At 41.9% G+C, this 19,247-nt stretch overlaps 1 protein-coding gene across 1 annotated transcript; it reads left to right on the top strand.

Moving 5' to 3' along the window:
• Nucleotides 1-8,907: 8,907 nt before the first annotated feature.
• LOC124415075 (myosuppressin) lies at nucleotides 8,908-18,951 on the top strand. The gene is made up of 3 exons (XM_046896353.1): nucleotides 8,908-9,065; nucleotides 17,769-17,971; nucleotides 18,057-18,951. Exons 2-3 carry the CDS (start codon nucleotides 17,770-17,772, stop codon nucleotides 18,161-18,163), a joined length of 309 nt encoding a protein of 102 aa, XP_046752309.1. The 5' UTR covers nucleotides 8,908-9,065; nucleotide 17,769; the 3' UTR covers nucleotides 18,164-18,951.
• The last annotated feature ends 296 nt before the right edge of the window (nucleotides 18,952-19,247 follow it).

Raw genomic sequence — 19,247 nt, forward strand, 5'->3', positions numbered from 1 at the left:
GGGGAAACCAGGTGAGGAGGCAGAAATTTTGGTGTTTTTCGTGAATTTTTTTAACAGGGATGGAATAATGAGAATTTGTTTAAATTTGGAGGATATTTTATTCATGTTTTGATGTACACTTTGTTATTTTTTCAAGTCATTTCCGCCGGAAATAGTGGAGCTAGAAGCTGCTGTCCATGGACGATCGCCATCCGTGTTTTTTGCTGGTTGGCGTTTCCGAGGTCACAATTTTTATCTCTGATCATTACAATTTTTTTTCGTTAAAAACACATTTTCTAAGAATATGAACCTAATTGTAATCGAAAAAGTTGAAAATTGCAAGTTTTTGAGGTGTTTGAACACAATGTCATGATTTTATACCATGTTTTTCCACCTTTTTTGCATTAAAAAAATGTTCCTAATAATAATATCGTCCCAGAGTTAGGTTCATATTCTTGGAAAATATGTTGTTAACGCTAAAAAAAAAAAAAAAAATTTGTAATGGTTACAGATAAAAATTGTGACTTCAGGAATGTCCACCAGCAAAGAACTCAACACGCATAGTTGCAGTTTCGCCTTGGCCTCAGTGTTAGCAGCCACATAATAAATTATACCGTATAATTACGACGATGAAATTACGCGGTAATATGCGATCAACAGTGGCGTATCTAGGCTATGGAAAGCTGAGCGCATTTTCCGGGGGGGGGGGGGGGGGGGGGGGGGGGGCTCGCAGGATTGTTTGAAAGTAGTTGCACAGTTGAAAATCAATTCTTTTTTGGTAGCTTTATTAGAATGTTGACGCACGTTGAATGTCTACCAAATTATTACATTTTCTAGCTAAACAAAAAAAAACTCTCTTACAACAGTGAGGATGTACAGAATTGTCTTGCGAATAATCTGAGGCTTTGCAGGGTGAAAGTTTATCCATGGCTTAGACACGATTTGATGTGAAAATTCATTGTTTGAGGTCCTCTTGGCAATTTATTCAGGGGTTGTGTTAGCACATTTTGAAAAAAATCGCGATAACTTAAGAATGCATAAATTTGATGAATATACTCAATATTTAATCATCCCGTAATAAAATTACGAAAAAAAGTACTGACTTCCAACCGACGAACTTCCTCAAGAGTACGTTATAGCCCGAAATGCTTATGAAATTTTTGCTACAATTTTCATTTTCTTGGTTAAAACCATGAAATAGAACGCAAAGAAATTATAAAATTTTGATTATCAATCATTTTTAAACGACAGGCGGTTGAGGTTTTTTTTTTTTTCTTTCTCTTCCAAAGAGTGCACTTATGGTGTACTAAAAATTTATTTATCAAAAAGAAACAGACGACAACAGATAATTTAGAGTATATATTTGTTTTAATTCTAATATTCATGATAATAAACAAGTGATTAATTGAAATGGAATCTGCTTTGAATTGAAAAAAAAAAATTTTTTTGAATATGGAAGTTTTCACCCCGCGTGGGTGACGGACAGGATAGAAGATCATAAAATAAAAAGTAAATTGAGTATTGGGTGTAATTTACGGTTATGATAATGAAATTTAAAATATTCTATGCATAATCAATGGTGCATTTTAATGTAATCCAAAAATACGACAGTTTTTGCTCAAACACGATAAAGTTACGTTCCTGATAGGAAAGGCGCTATCTTCAAGGTTGTTAGCACTGTTTTGCCTCAGTAATTAAACACGGTTCACTAATGCCAATTGAACGAAGCGAATGGTCACGATTTTATTATAGACACATATCGAGAGTCTCAGTTAAAAGTACAAATGTCGAACGTCGAACGTCGAGGCTTACACTTTGACGTGAGATTCACGGCATGTGATTCATACTTGAACTCTCCATTTCCGCGACACGATACGAACGTAACGAAGTGGGAGATATAATGAGTGAAATATCAGTGGATGAGTGCATATTTTCCCGATCAAAAGTTCCCGTGGACGCAAGTCCCAAAAATCAGTAGTTTTCGAAATACAGGCACGAAAAACATATTGAAAATCCAGCCAATTCCCATAAGGATTCTGCGGGATCCCTTCTCACGATTTTATATTCCGTCTAATACTGATCTGGGTGAAAATATTAAAGGTGGCAGAAAAGTGACTAATTCTAGGTTGACTCGAGGGTAATCTATTTTCTATGACAAAACGTAGAAGCGTACAAGTAATCGATTGCGGTCCACCCTCAACTATACTCTGTATCTACGTCTGTAAATGCAAAAATGCGTGGGTGGTGAGGCGTGGAGAACTTCGCATCAGGAGTGAGGGAGCTGTTGTAATCGGGCAGCATCTGCCTGCGATGAATTTGCATTGTTTTGAAAAACTTCAATCCTATGTCCAATAAATCCTTGCGATATTTGTCAATCTTTAATTACTAAGACTAATCCTTATTGCCAACAATAAGATATTCGTTTTATTTCTTCTTTCGCGAAAGGTGTAAGCTGTATACTAAACGTTACAGCTGCGTGTCTGAGCCGGAGAAGAGCTACGACGTTTGTCGAGAAAGACATTGGCATGTCTTTCAACAGAAGAAGTACGCATCGTATTTTCCGAGCGTGTGAACAATTTACGGGGAATATGTATGTATGCAGATGGACGTACATGTATAAAGAGAAATACTTGGTTCACCGATGCGAAAGCGCTGGAAACAGAACGATAACACGTATTTTAATACTTTTTCGAAGGCGTTGCGGTTATTTGTTTCGTCGCCAGCTGTACCGCAGCCAGCAGATACGTAGGTTTAACGCAAATGTACGTCGGCATGGAAGTCAAATTTATGCACGGGATGTACCGTCGAAATTTATTTTTGGACGGATCGTTTCTTTTAGTTTCTCGTTAAAAATTGTCGACAGTCAAACCTGGCTTGCAGATCACAGAAATGTGTTAAAAAATAATCAAGTATACTGATTTAAAAAAAAATTTTTCATCATGTTTTTCCATATTCATATAACTGTAAAGAAATCGAGAAAATGAAAAATATCGAGATTTCAACTGTATATACATCCCCCAAATTTTAGATAAATAACAAAATCCATAAATGGAAAGATTTCTTTCGGAAAAAAAGAGGCTCAAAAAATATTTGGTTCGATTTTGTATAATTGTTTAGACACTTGAATAAACAAATCAAATTTTCACGGTGAATGGTTCGTCGAATTTTTCCAAGTAACTTACAAATAATTTTTCGATCGTTATGGTGGATAAGCATTTGTTATATTTTTTATGCAATTAAAAATTTCATTTCTCTACAATAAGGGTATCGAAGGACCCAGACAAGAATCGAGAGTAGTCCTGATTATTTTTTTGTCATTCTTGTAGGTAAGTTACGTTAGTTAATTTTGTGTAAATAGAAAATAATTTTTCTCTCCTTTCGATTTATAGTTATCGTGTTACGTCGTTTTATTTATGACCACATGACTGCCGTGTGCCTATAATGTACATAAAAAGAACGTTGAATTTATTAGACTAAGCTCGGCACCGCACGAGCATGACACGATTACCTTCAAAAAAATACACTTGCCATACCACGTATAAATAGCTGTAGAAGGCAACTAGCCATTGTCTTTATCCGAGACTAAATAATTCTGACCTTCCCGCGAGTTGCAGGAGAAAAGTCGTCTTACGGTAGTCGTCCACGTAACCAAGACAATGTCTTGTAACGTGGAACGTTGAAATTGCAGTGTTAAATATATGATCTGCTGCAGCATCCGTGAAAAGATGGTGGGAAAAGCCAGGCATGAAGATATTACGTTCGTGGCAAGGCAGTATCCCCCATTTACATCTATTAGATCGGCTAGGCTAGTCTGGTTGCCGGAGGTCAGAGGGTGGAGTTTCCCCCGACGCATGCACGTGGTACGTACCTCGGAAGTAATTTTTAAAGTGCAACGACACTCGTCTCGCCCCGGCGGACTCGTAGAGTAAGTAAAAGTGTAAACAGATTGAAATTTCCTCATTGGGGAGTAAAAGTTTTATACTTACTTCCCAGTCGCCCGACGGCTACTCCGCAGCATCCAACCGACGATTGCACACACGAAGCTCGCAGGCAGCCAGGTAATACCTTTCGATACGCTCAAGAGTTCGTTTGATATAAGCTGCTCGGCCAACGAACGCGGAGAACAAACACTCGCATCGATGGCTGTAAGACCGGAGAAAAACGAGAAGTGAGAAACATTGAAGAAGGGGTAGGACTCACGGAGTGACCCGCAAAGTCCTCAATTTTTTTTACCTCAAGCAATTTTTATCCGTAAGCTGTAAGATGCCGATGTCACAGGGACGTGCGTGTAATCATCTTGATCGGGAAAACTTTTTCACTCCCCTCGCTCTCTAAGGTCGAACTCGTGAGTTTCTCCTCCTGTTGCCTCTTCTCACCGTCTCCAAATCTTTCTTTCACGGGGTCAAGACCACTGCTGAAACCCGTCGAAAATATTGTAGGCCATAGGGAGAAGAGATGGGATAGAATAGAATGGGATTTATTTATTATCCATGAGAATGTTGGACAAAATTAAAGTTAGGACTTAGAAAGAACTGTTACAAAGAGGGAGGGAGAGGGAAAACGAAGAAGTGCAATTAGTCGTGGATGTTTCGAAGGTTCGCACGTACGTACGTCAAAGTGTTCGAAAAGAGAAAAGAATTTATTTTATTTTATTATAGAGATATTCAAGATGACTGATAAGATTTTTATAATTGAAAATCTCTCAATCGGTTAGAGCTGGGGAAATTCTGTGATAGTATCTTTTTTTAGAGAGTCAAATCTGCATTCGGATAGTTTATAGCCCAAGCCATTCCAGAGAAAAAAAAAATTACAAAATTTCCCCATTTTTTTACGCGTTATTTAGATGGAAACAATAAAATAGGCACCTTCAAATATCAATAATAGGAGCTCATATTCGGTTGCAAGATATTCTACTTGAGATGCTCCATCGAAATTTTGCTACGCGTTTGAAAAACAAAAATTTTTTAATTTCTTTCGAAGACCCTAAGGTACATCCCGTCGAGCTTGAGAGTCTCGAGGAGGAAATAGGCACGTAGTTACAGGTGGACGCGAACGCGCAAGCTGGCGAGAGATGAATGATAAAGATTAAAACAAAGCCCGGCCACAGCTGGAAATGTTGGCTCCGTTATGAGGTAGGAAGTAGGCATCTACATCTCCAATGCAGTGCGGAGTAATGAATTTTTCATCGCTACAAGAGTTGCAGGTGGGTTATGAATAAAAAAAGATAAAAGTTGAAAAACCAGAAAGAAAAAAAACCAGCAAAAAAAATTTTGGGCCTTAGGTAAGAAGGAAGATTCGATTGAATACACAAACTAGCGAATGACATTCGGCGCTAAATAGTATCACACGAATCGAAAACGACGACGCCGTAAATTTTGTCGATTATTTATACCAATATATTTGAAAAGCAAATTCAGGCGTTGACTTTTGTTCAATGTTTAACATCGCGATAATGTCCCGGTCTTGTAAACAGAGCACTATAGGCATATAGGGTGCATATAGATCTAAGTCATGATCCGATTTTTTTCCACACAAACCGAGTAAAATCAGTCGTGCATTCAATTGGCCCAACCGCCGAACGCGTGGTTAATCAACAAAACTAATCATCTCTTCATCGGAGGGACGGGCGGACGCGACGTCGAGCCGGCGCTCGTCGATGGCGATAATCAACTGCCGATAACCAGAGTTGAAATTATAACCACGCTTGCAGCCTCGCTGCAATTACGAAAAAACGACAAAAACAAAACAAAATAAGAAGACAAAAACAAAAAAAAAACAAAAAAAAAACCCTACGCATTTCACAAGTCCGGGACAAATGCGACTCGAGATGAAGAAAAATTCGGAAACTGTGTATATATAATTAAAACACATTAATTATAATTACTTATTCGGGCTTCACGAGTTGCTGAAAAATATGGATGAGCCCTGATAGCCGGCTGATCGGCGCACGATGGCTCGATTCGTAGTGCGTTGTATATTTTTCAGCGGCTTAGAAGCTGGGGTCAAAGGTCAGTGTCTTTGCTTCAAAGTCATTCTCAAACCTAATGAAATGAAAATGAAAGCGGTGATACGGATTCTATTTGTGCTACTAGTAAATAATATATGCGTTTGCGATAATTTATCACCGAGTCAAACGTAGGGAATTATTATAGGGACGTGGGTACAGCAGGTTGGTGATATACATTTGCATGCTTTTACATATAATTTATATTGCGCATGAATGTCGAGGAACTATTCAAGGGTTACAGCCAAGTTTTTAGACATTCGAAAGGATTTGACGGATCTCATGCATACCCAATGCGATTCCACGCAACGTGGAACGTCTTACTCGTCCGTACTCGTAACATTTTTTCGCGTGCCTCTGCGGATCAACGCAACTATTTTTTCAACCGATCAAAAATAGTTTTCGCCTTTAGATTTGTCTCGAGACTTGATGATTGACTGACTGAAAGAATTTCAACATTTATTTGCCTTTGAAAAATTTTAATTCGATTCAAAAATATTCCTCAACATTAGTTAAGATATTCTGTAAAAAATTATTTCTCAAAATTTAAAACCGCGTTTGATTAGCCTCGTTAGAATCACTCAATTCTAATACGTAATTCCATACATTGAGAATGAAGCTTTTAATGAAGTTGAAGAAATTATTTACCGCTCGATACGAAAGAAATAATCTCAATGACGAATTCATCGACTTTGATAAACTTAAATTTCTGGGGGCGGTTGTCGGTGATGAACGTAACGCGCGATTTTGACGCATCTGGCTTTCGCTTTTGATCAGGCTTCAACCTGTTGAATTCGTAGGCCGAGTTCCTCGGGACCGGGAGGAGAAGGTAAGGATGAAACGCAGGATTGCACGACGGGACGAGGAGCGGCACAGAAATGATCGAGAAAATCAATTTCAGAGACAAATTTAAGACAATTTATACGTACAGGTATGCGGAACGTGAGGAATATTTTTACGCAGGTGACTTCCGGTACCTCGGCATGTCCACCTGCCCACACCTACACATGCGATAGTGGATGTCGCAAACCTTACAACTGTTTACCAACGTACTTGGCTTTAATTGATTCTTGACATGTTTGCGAGCCTCGTGCTGCTGCCGCTCAGTTCTGTAAATTATCTAAACGTGCCGTTATCTCCTGTTGATACACCGATTTTATTATCCGTTGATCGATTCTTTTTTTTCATCGTTTTACTCTGGCTTATCCGAACCTTATGCGAAATTTCACGTTCGAGCTTTTTTCTCCACGTAAATTCGTTCCGAACGTTCTTTACTTCGTCCTCCATCGATGACTTCTCTTCTGGTATTATTACTCGCGCAACTTATGTACACGTATGTATATAGTAGCGATAATTGGCCGGTTGAACGACGCGTCGATTACCTCTGCCTGACAAATTGTCAATTCCCCGACATATGATCCGGGGGGATAAAAGTTGCGGTGATGATTGGCAATAATCGTCGACGACGTTCGATTCCTCTCGCATCTCGCCTGTACCCCAGCGTCGAGGCAAAGTTACAGCCTCGGATTCAAGTTTATCCGTCACAGGTTGAACTTGACGCCTTTCGTAAAAGCTTCGCGCTTGCAGCATCACGTACCCGGTCTCGTTGCCGGGAGAGTCTGACTCGATTCCTGTGCATGTTTAGGTGAAGGTATACACCAGCAGCCAACTTCGTGTTCATTAATTAAGTAAGCGTAGATCTTGCAGCAGAGTTCGGAGCCGGGATGGCGCCTCGAATAAAGCTCGCCCGATTTATTAGGACCGAAATTTTTCTCACCAAAAGGGAATAAAGGATATCCGATCCGATTTGCTTCCTGCAGACGGAGAACGCACTTTAATAACTCCTGCATACGAGCTGCCGTCGCGGAGGGCAAGAATATCGCGTCAAAGGCCAGACGTAGGAGGTTGTTAATTGCGAGGGTTCGAAAAGGGCTTCGTCGCGAAGGTTTGATACCAGTGAACTAGACGGCGAAGAGATGATAAGGCAAAACGGAGAAATTGTTCGGCCGATGTATGGGTTTGCTCCTTGATTAACCGACGCTTACAGTCGCGATTACAACGATCCCGGGAAAGTAACGATCAAACGCGCCGACCCGACCGTGATTATAGCCTGTAGAATATTTTTATCCTTGGAGGTATATCACGTTCCCTGATATTAGTGTAACAATAATCACCGCGTCAACAAATTCCAATCAATTATATGGTTTGACGCGATGTCCGCCTTTCCTTATCCCCCAAAGCGTCGTATATTAGGTGCGTATCGCCTCCCAATATCGCCGACAACTACTTTCCGCGAGTGACCCTGAAACGGGGTTTAAAAACGAAACGATTCCTCGATAAAGTCAGCAGGGAAAATACGTCGTTACGAGATGCAGCGAAAGCGAAGGTGAGAAGAAGCGAAGAGATTCGTTGCGGTTAAAATGGGAATGGTCATATTTCCCGAGGGTCGAGGAGCGGGAAGCGAAGCATCCTGGAATCGTACAGGCGTGTGTCTAACGCAAGGGTGGCCGAGGACAGGCAAAGATGAAAACAAGAAGGAAAAAAATGTCCGAGTAATTCGCTCATTTTCAAGCTTATACGTGACGGGCTGACCGTAAAGATCTAACCTCTCGACATGCGTACACCTACAACATGTATAATGCATGTGAAACGCAAGGTCCGGCCGGTCGAATCTTATAAGTCGCTCAGCTGTCGCCGGCGTCATCTACGCGAGCAACCAGATAATATGAGCAGCGATATTATCACGTTATCAAAATTCCAAAAGAAAAATTTGAATCGCCGCAGGCGAAAGTGGGAAGGGATTCGAGCGTCGCGACGCCCTCCGACGCCCCATGGCGCCCCATGGGCGCTGGACCGCGCATGCCGACCGTCCTCGACGTATTTAAAGGGGGTTCGCACGCGATTCACCATCACTGTACCTTCATCCGCTGACAAGGCTTACGTTCTCTGTCGCACTCGCTCACTCTCTGTCCGTCTGTTGCTCGGAGAGCTATCGAAGAACCGGAAGTCGCTCGAGCTTACCTAGAGGAAATCAACAGTTATCCGGAAACCATCCCGCTGCGATAATATTTTCTAATATCAGGTTAGTCATGCATCTTCAATTCCAAAATACATTCTTTACACACAACTTTTTCGTTCTCGCGAATTATACTCGTATCGCGTTGAAACTTTTTTTTGCACAAAAAACCGAAGAAACAAAAGCTTGATATTTATTTTTCAACTTAGCTGAGAATTTAAAACCGAAAATTCTGACTGACGATCAACCGATTTTTCACGATCAATGTATCGTTAGGTTCAGGCATTACTCGAGGTTTCGAAACATGACGAAGAGATCGTAGATTAAACTTGTCGCAGATTCTCAGGAGGTTCTTCATCCCAGGGCCTGATAAAGGTCCATCCATCCATCTATCAACCTCTGCGTTTAGATTCACTAATTATTAAAGGCATTCGTAAAAAGAACCGCTCATTTACCCCCGCTTATTATACCGATCGCTTCAAGAGTCGATTCAAAAGTTCAAAATCCGTCGCTGTAGACGGTCTCTGATAACGGACGGACCGCTAAACAAAACGTTCGAAAACCGAGGGTGAGTTATCGGTGCGTATTTATCAATTATACCGGGTAAATGAACTTTTGCGAATGGATTTCGGTGCTTCGTAGATGGTTGGTGGAACGTGAATCGCTGTTGACTGGTTTGTCTTGTACTTGGAATTCGGAAACAAAGAGTCAGCGTCGTTTTACATACCACATTACCGAGACCATCCCTCCAGCGCTAATTGACTCGCGTTACGTAGACACCTACGCACAAGCAGTCAACCGATTCATTTCAATTTCCGGGGATCGCAGATGCGGTTTCAACATTCAAACACACACGTATTCATATATCAATGCGAGAATTTTTCCTTCGCGGATTTCCAATCGAGAGAGACGCTCTAATCGATGATCCGATAGCAGGTGGTCGAAAGTGTAGGGCGTAGACTTTTACGCTTATTTCGTACGATCACTGACTCGACCCGTGATCCGATCCTCTTCTCGAATTACGCGGAAACGATTGTAATCGCGAAACTGCGGATCAATTTCGTCTTCAAATCGGATCGACGACCGGCAAGGGAGAACGCGGATCGTTCAAGTGGAGAGTGTCGATGTCTAGTCAGGCGCGACGGCCGACCCAAAGGCATCCCGTCACTCTCACTGAAATGATTCTTACACGACTTTCACTTTCCGCGCGCATTTGTACCCAGAGACATTTGTCGCTTACGTACGCGCAGAAACCACATAAAGGAATTGAAATTTTTGAAAATCCAAATCTCACGATATAAAATTTCTTATCTCGTTTGAAAGTTTTTAGTTTCCCCAAGTTGGACTTGGAGTTTTTTTTTCTCTTCTCTGATTTGATTAGATCACGGAATCATGAAAGTAATGCGATTTTGAAATCTATTTTTGATCGAGGCTTATGATATATATTCTGTGCTGGAAAAACTAAAGACTTGCGAAAAAGACAGTAAATATTAAGCTCTCATTATCGTTTGGTGTTCAAAAATCATATTTTAAATAATAGAATCAGCGTGAATATGTTAAAACTTTTAAGCACGGTGTTTTCGGAATTGATTTTGGGATTTTTTATAAATTTCACTAGTAGCTAAAGAAAATCCGAAAAAATTCCCTACACCCTCTTGGGTTGGTTAAAACATCACACTAAAAAATGATCGAAATTGAGAGGGGTGAGGTACATGGGCTGCTAATTTGACATGGAATACCCCATATATTTTTTTTTTTTATTACTAGTTTTTAAACTTTTTTCTCAACTTCGTTACTATTGTCATACCGTAGAGCTTCCTTCTACAAAAACATTAACTCGTAAGTTTAGGTTTCACGTAGAGCCGAGAAAAAAAAAAAAAATAAAAAACGTCGTATAAGAACCTGATTCAACTTTAACTTTATAATTTTTTTCCGTGGAAAGTATAATGCGACATATTCTACGGAATACTACAAGGCTCGTCGAAAAAAGTTCCTTATGCATAAACATGCTGAAAATATTATTCTGATTAGCGTAAAAATACGCCGTTCGCGTGTTCTTTAACGCATTATTTTTCTCTCTATAAAAATAGGAGTTACAGAGCTGCGAAAAATCAAATAAACAGGAAAGGTAATTGGATAGCCTTATATATCGGTGTTTTGGAAAAAAACATGCTACTGCTTTGTGAAATTTAATTCCTGATTGGATTAAAGGCTAAAACTTTTTCGTGTTGGTCAGAACCGTGCGGCTGAAATTGCGAACTTGAGCAGAGTAGAACTGACCAAGTATTTTTGCCAAAGAATTTGGGAAACTTTGCTCGAAGGAGATTCGCAATGTTGGCAAGTAATTCACGAATGACCAGCAAGCCGTCTCGCGTATTTATCGGCTTCAAACCTCGGCTCATTCTCTCGCTTTACGCCGCGATGTCGGGGAGAAGTTCAAACTTGAGAAATTTCAGTGAAAATATTTTTCCCCCTCGTTTCATCTTACACACAGATAATGTAGTGCCAAAGCACATCGTATACAAGATGCATATATTCAACGGCGAAGGAAGAAAGATTCGGTCTTTGCTGAAACAAGGCACCTATACTGAAAATTTGATGATCAGTGTCTTCGTTTCTTCGCCTCGTCGCTTCTTCGTGAACTTGTCGAAATATTTATGGCCCAGCTGTTATTCGAAAAGGGTACGAAAAGCAGAATGTATGCATGCTGATTCGGACGCGTGTATCATATCGTACATACATCGAAAAACGTAAGCTTTGACGAACGGTTTGACAGATCGTCGAAGGGATGAAAATCTCGTTGAACAAGCGCAACGACTCGCAAGTTGGAGCTGATTTGACCTTTGATGGGCCAAGCCATTCGGAATTCGCAACGCCGGGAATGAGAAAGGAAATCGACTCGTATCACGTAAAGACTAGAATCGCTAAGGGGAAGATCGTCGCTCGATTCCCACGCGAAATTGGGAAGACACGTAACAACTCGACGGGGACGAGGAGGACGAAGAATGTCAGGAGTCTAATTGAGCCGGGTGAAGGGCTCTCCTTGCAATAATTCGGAGCTATTTGAGCTGCGTCAAAAGAAACGGGGCAAAGAGATGATCAACGTAAGAATTCGCGTTTAACCCGAGCCTAATTCACCGGCCTTCCGGCCACAGACACGCTACTCGTCGGCTAACGCAGGGCGGGAAATAATTAAAGGCAAAGGTTGAGCGGCGCATAAGGCGAGAGGGATCCTCCCCGAGTCCGGTTATCTCGACGCCCTGACGCTAATCAAAACGACACACTCGACGAAAAAATATGGAACGACGCGCCAGCTCGTTTCCAGTGAGCAAAGGTATACTCTTCGCTACAATATACATGCCGGTATAACGGACGTTAATTAACTTTATTTACCCCATGGCCGTCCTATTGACCCAAGGATCAGTCGTCGGATCCTCGTCTTACGTCGTGTCGCGTTATTACATGGAAAGAAATTTGTCGATGGGATGAAATTGCGATTCAACCCTGATCGGACGCCGAAGTATCGTTCAGTCGGGTGCTAATCAACCATAAGGGGAGAAATTTTCATCCAGAAAAATGAATATATTTTCGCGGGTCGTTTAGAATTTCGCATTTCGAATCCGCGCCCTCGTTATCGGGAAATTGCTGGCTTATACGGAGTGAAATCGGGAGCACGAACGAAGCCAACCGAAAACGCGAAGGGCAGCTGCCGCGATATTTTTGTTACCTGTGACTGAAATTCCAGGCTTAAAAGAAACACCAAAACTTTACCAGTATATTGGAAATTCCCTGACTTATCCTGATCCGCGAACGACAATTCAAGCCTTTCAAATTTCCAAGAAACGCGCAACCTCGCGAGTTCTTCTCTTCCGGGCTTTACGCTTCTTCTTGCAATTCGGTCTCTGTCTTTAAACTCGTCCCTTCTTGGCAGCGCCCCGGCTTTTGGACAGCCGAGAGCTAGTCGGGACACGAAGAAAGTAATCCTAGAGAGCCAGGACTCGGTTTCGCTTTATTAGATCCTAGACAGGTTCTCGGCTAGCTGGTCGTGCAGCAGTGCGGTGCAGTAACTTGAGCGAGAAAGAAGAATCAGAGAGTGGAATTTATTTGATTTCGCGTCAGGGTGGACGTCGAGCAATGTGCTTCAAGAATTTTCCCTTTCCGGTAGCTTGTAAAGTCCGCTTATGTAATCCGTGAGCTTGAACACGAAGCGAGCCGGCTGTAAGATCGTATATCTATTCTTCTCTCGGTTGTTACAGGTTTTGCAAACTCAGACGATAAGAAATACGCGAATTAATATTTAAATATTTGTATAATCCATCGACTTTTTCTAAGGATTGTTCACATCTTGACCCTAAATATTCATCTATTTTTATAGTAGTCTGTAAATTGCTAATCCTAAAAACAGGTAACTTGTTTACCTCCGTTAGAGTTTACCAATATTTATAAACTTGTGTAAACTTTTAAAATTCACTAAATAAATGAATGAATAAATAATCTTTTGATTAGAAAACGTGGTACACTCGACGGAAAGACTGCAGGACATAAGCTCGAAGTTCTTCACTTTCGGAGGAACACTACCAAGACTGGGATCAACGCTCGTATCTCGCAATAAAGTTGATAAAATCTCGTGGACGGTAGTTCGTTTGAAATTAAAAAGTACCCTCACAAAGATTTCCCAGCGTGCGTAATCGGGTAATAATTAAAATCTCGCAATAACGGGGGGTGGAAGGGGGAGGTAGAAAGTCTTTGTGGACATCTAGTGGAAAACGCGTCACTGTTTTACCGATTCTCGACAACGTCAGCGTCTCGTCGAGCTCGAAAGTTCTCGGACACGGGTACCTACATTAATTACATATTTATTAAACGGGGAAATCTGGATCGACGCGAGTCGCAGCGGCTGCAGCAAGTCGGCTTGCGGAGGGATGCGCAGATATTTCTGCTCCCCTTAGGAGCTTAACGACGCAATTTCTGAAGCTTAATTGTTCCACGTTCACCGACGATCACAACCGATGTCTTCTTCAAGATGAGAAAGCGCGGAACGACGCCGACGGCCACCGGATTTCCCTCGACGGTAAACCCGCTCTTATCAGCTCGGATGCCGGTTTTCTATCCCGGCGGCTGCGTAGAAACGACGGAAGGTGAATTCACTTTGTTCCGCAAGGCAGCCGTGAAATTTACCTCAAATTTCTGCCATCTCTGTTGCTTCGTCGCCCGGAAATCCGGTTCTTCGCGTTTCCTTTACCGCGAACGTCCCGGAAAATCCTCGATACATCACGAACCGTTATTAATCCTACCTGTTGATACATCATCGTTATACAAATCGCAGAGCCGTTCGTCAAAGTTGCAAAAGTATTCACGTGTGTCCAGTTTGTCGATAAATTGTTCGTTCGTAACAGAAATTTTTCACTCAATATTCAGTCACGGGTCGTGCGTAAATGCGTAAAAGGAGTGTCTTGACCTTGCGATTAGTTCCTCTCAAGGTAATTACCGAAGCGACTTTGTCCTTTGAGTAAGGCAATTAGTCAAATTTTCATCGTGATTATGAGGGGCTCCGGTTTTCGTGGGAAGGAATATATTCCCCAAGACACGGGAAATTTCTACGACGAAGAAGCGCCGTTGCAAAGAGGCTTTACCGACGGGCTTTAATTTTTGAGACACTCGAAAACTTTCCCGGATAATTTCAAACTAAATAATTTATAATTATAATAATTTTACACAATATGCGTGTACCGAGTTTGCCCAGGATTAGGGAGATATCGAACGGAGAGAACTGTTTTACGACATTTCGCACGTTCCCGTGTCTCTTAGATTTTCTTTTCAAACACCATTCAGTCACGCGATAGTTTCTAAAACAAGGAAAACGCGATAGTGGGTGCAAATTGAGACCAGGAAGAAAACGGAAATTGCCACTTTCATATTCAGGCGGTGTTGCCTATAGTGTAATAACCTTCGTCTTCGCCTTCTCTCCTTCTATCTTCGATAAATTCCACCATCCGCATCCACATACGCGCACCAGATTTTTCCAGTGGTATAGACACGATTTTTCGCTTCCAACGCTTACTTAGGAATTTCGATCAAGGTACGTTTCATCGTTTCGTCGAAGCGATCAACTTTTAACAAAAATATCGCCCTCGGGATATCCGGCGACATGTGTCTTCGGATATACGATCACGCAGGGTGGAATATTTTTACACCAGTTCCGCAGTCCCGGCGTGAAATATCGCCGGTCGAATAAACTTCTATATAACAGTTCTCTTCGTCATTATGATTATTGTTATTTGAATTTTACCGGGTAGAAATGCCTACAGATAAAAGGACTCGCACGCGGTGATTCCCACAGTTTCGCAACGCTGTATTCTACGCTCAGTTGAATATCGGGGATAGGTAGATATGTAGAAATATCGAATAGCTTTTCATCTCTGAGGGGAGAAAAACAAAGGTAAATGTTATCGTATTCCTGTTTCTGCACGGCCAGGGAACAAGATATTCTCGATATATCGCGCCCAACGTCATCCCCGCATCGATCGCATATTCACGTTATACGAATTTGCAACTTTCTCTCCCCCTCCCCCCCTCATATCCATTTCGACCCTATTTTCCATACTTTTTTTTCACGCGCACACACACATTCCGATAAATTTACTTTTGTATATTCCTATATTCTCCTTATTTGACTTGAAATCCGTCGTCTAAATCATTCTCCATAAACTTCGTTCCGAGTTTCGATGCAGCATTCGGTTAGAGGAAAGCATATTTTTCACTCTATACTCTTTGCACGCTACGAAATCTCCCGTAAATTTTCCTCGCGTTTGAACAACGCTCAACGACGCAATTAATGATCAAAGTACAAGTAGTCCTCAATTAAGAGGCAAGTGGGTGAAGGGTAAGCCGGAAAGGAGAGAAATAATTTAAGCCTGGAAGAAGGGGCGGACTGTAGAGGCCAATTAGGAAATTCCGTCACATAAATCGGAAAATCACGTTTTTCCGGCACCCCGAGGAAAATTCACGCAGGGAGGGGATTCCGCGTTTCTGCCCGCAACTGAGCAACAGGTTGGTTTATTCGAGCCGAGGATTAGGTCCGCGATTCTCACCGTCACCGAGGAGTTGAATGATTAGGGGTCTGCAGCTGGAATCGCTCGAAAATAAAGCCCTTTAATCTGGAGTGGATATCTACCTCTAATTCCGGTAATTTTGCCCGCAAGATAGCTATTCGTACAAATATTTGAACATATTGGTTTTTTTTTTTTTTCCAAGCCTGCGGAGATACGGATCGTAGTCACGCATGCGTCTGTATTATAGACTTATATGTGCAAATACAGGCTTTTATCCACGACACGCCGACGAATTTCGTTCGACGAGACGCGCGCCGCGACGTCCGTCGCATAAAAACGGACTCGCGGAGGTAATTAAATTCCTGACATCGCCTGAGATAGTCGAGCCATGAGCTTAAAGAAGATTAGACTTTTGTGTACAAGTCTGCATTTCCGAGGATGTGTTGCCTGCAGAGACGCGAAAATCCCTGCGTTGACTCCGCGATGCCGATCCGAGCGATTGAGCACGCCTAGTTTTATTACGCTCTTCGAATTCCACTTTCTCACGCGTACTACGCTCGCGTCTTATTATCACATATCTCATAGCCATTATAGCGGGTGTAGAGAGCTGCGAAGCTCTGAAATATTTCCGAGAAATCGTAGGTACCTGCATTACCTACTCGGTTACATTCGCGTCGCACAGACACTTATTCACATAGATCGAGGTAAGCCGTACCTGAGCAATATTCTTTATTAAATTGAAAAATGATAACCAATGGAGGAAATCTTACGACGGCAATATCTACGACTACCCTGACTCTGTTGTCATCTGAAGTGGGGCGTTGATACTTATCGATACACTTCCAACGTAGCTTCTTCCCGATGTGACCACCTTGCCTTGCGGATCGACGAAACTTCATCTCGAGACAAAGCAGCGTTTGAATATCCTAGACTCGAAAGTGTTTCAAGTATAAAGTAAAGGAAAGAAGAAGCGGAATAGCGTTCGCAGCAATTTCCGTTCCCGGGTGAAAAGTTGCTTTAAACGGATATTGCATACGGCGTTTACGAGGCACAATTAAGGCAGACTTCTTCTTATCTTTTCAATTACTTGTAGATGTCATTCGTTTCGTTGACTCTGGTCGAAAGCCTTGCCTTGCGAGAAAGTAGGCTGTTATATTAGTACGGCTGATTTACCGAATGTCGCGAGATGACGACCACCTGTTGACGTCGCCCCGTCGAGTAATAAAGTTATAAACGATCCGCGACGAGAGTTTAGCGACAACAAGGGCGACGGTTCTATGAGACGAAAAGCAGGCGCGATCAATCTTCAGCCCCTCTTGCGGATGTGTCCGAGAAACTATAGAGGCTTGTAAATTGTAGCGTGGATTCAATTACACGTGGCATTCGAATCCCAAGAGTTGGGATGGAATTCCAAATTTGAAAGGTTTCCGAAGCTCCAAATTTCGAATTTGTTCACACTGAAACTCAAAGTAAAGAAATCAAAGCTTCGTATTGTCCGAAATCCGACGTTCAAACCACCGAAATTGCAAATTCGGAATTTCGGAACTTCAACCCCGGAACCGTTTACAACTAACGGATATCCTGATCCTTTCTCCTTCGAATATTACAATCTCGAAAAAGAACAAAAAAATCCAAACACCCACCCAACCTTTCTTCTTTCGATATTAACCGAATGTCCGTCTAATCCATGAATTGTTCTCAACCGTTTGTCCCACAGGATGAGGTGCAACAAAGGAATACTCGCCCTGGTCTGCCTGACTTCGGTCGTCCTGATGTCCGGAGAGGCTGCCGCCCTTCCCCCGGCGCAGTGTAGTCCCGGTTTTCTCGACGAAGTCCCACCGAGGATTCGCAAGGTCTGCGCGGCCCTCTCGACCATCTACGAGCTGGGCTCCGCCATGGAAACCTACCTCGACGAGAAGAGTGAGCGAACGATTTGCCGTGACGTGATAATCATCGGTACGCGGATAATCGAGAGTCCTTTTTAAAAATGCGAATCCTTTTTCAGCTTACAACTCCGGCCCGGTCATCCACGGAAACGTCCCCCTGCCTGACAGCGGAGTGAAACGTCAGGACGTCGACCACGTCTTCCTGCGTTTCGGAAGGCGACGCTAGGCGTCGGGAAGCCGCTGACCGCGCTTATTCGTAAGACGGAAGACGACGCCCGCAGCAAATCTCCCGACCCTCTATTTCCGGCAGAAAATTTTTCAAACAAATTTCAACAATTCACAATTATTGTTCACATCGTAATTTCTTGGTCACGACGCGTTTCAATGGTCGATAATGATACTTACTTTGTTGTTAACTTTTAAGTCCAATAACACCGCCATCGTTAGCCGATCGTTCAACGAATGTGTTTAAGAGAGAAATAACGTCAATTATCGAAGTCTAAGGCTGATGGTTGAAGCAACGCGATGTAAGAGCAAATTCGTTGACGAATCTTTAATCATGACCCAGAATGATGATTTCATTTCTATTTATATCTGGAACATCACGCTGTAGGTATCCGTTATTTACGGCAGAACGAAATATAGAATAATTGTTTAATTGGTGCACAGCGAGAGCTGACGTACCTCGTTATTTCCGTTTACTCTTGAAGATTCGCGTCGTGACGATATCCTAGTCAGTATTTACATTTAATTACGCTCGCTAAACGAGCTAATAAATCTGTCAAATACCTACGTAAAAACATCGTATCGTATTCGAAAGTTCGTATTGTTATTTGCACCAACCACCTCGACACACGTACGTTACCTATTTTACATATACAATTAACAAATCAACCGCAGTATTATTATACATTATTATACAAATAAATATATTATATATACATACATATATATATTGTATATATATATATGTATTAAAGCTATTTGACGTTTAAATAAAAACCAGAATCAATCTAATCTGCAGATATGTTTAAACCATTTTATCTTCTCAAGTTGCTCATACTCGTCGTATTACTTTGTTGTCTGCGTAAGAAATCTTTCTTCGATCTTCGACTCACCGACCAGCGTTTAGTTGCATGCTCTATGCGATATTTCAGACAACGGTTGGAGTTGGAGCAAAGTCTTTTCCACATTCACCAACGGAAATGGAAAAGTTGTGGGTCTATCGTGTTACCAAAGCGTTACCAAAGCGCAGAATGGAGTCACGTCGATTCCCTCGACATGCCACGCGGGAAGATATTCAAAAAACG

This window comes from Diprion similis, chromosome 14 (genome assembly GCF_021155765.1).
Source record: "Diprion similis isolate iyDipSimi1 chromosome 14, iyDipSimi1.1, whole genome shotgun sequence".
Lineage (NCBI taxonomy): Eukaryota > Metazoa > Arthropoda > Insecta > Hymenoptera > Diprionidae > Diprion > Diprion similis.

What these genes read in the sequence shown, in the direction of transcription:
- LOC124415075 (XM_046896353.1), top strand. Translation starts at nt 17,770, where the DNA reads ATGAGGTGCAACAAAGGAATACTCGCCCTGGTCTGCCTGACTTCGGTC. An exon ending in AACCTACCTCGACGAGAAGA is followed by an intron (nt 17,972 to 18,056) that starts GTGAGCGAACGA and finishes ATCCTTTTTCAG; the next exon opens with CTTACAACTCCGGCCCGGTC.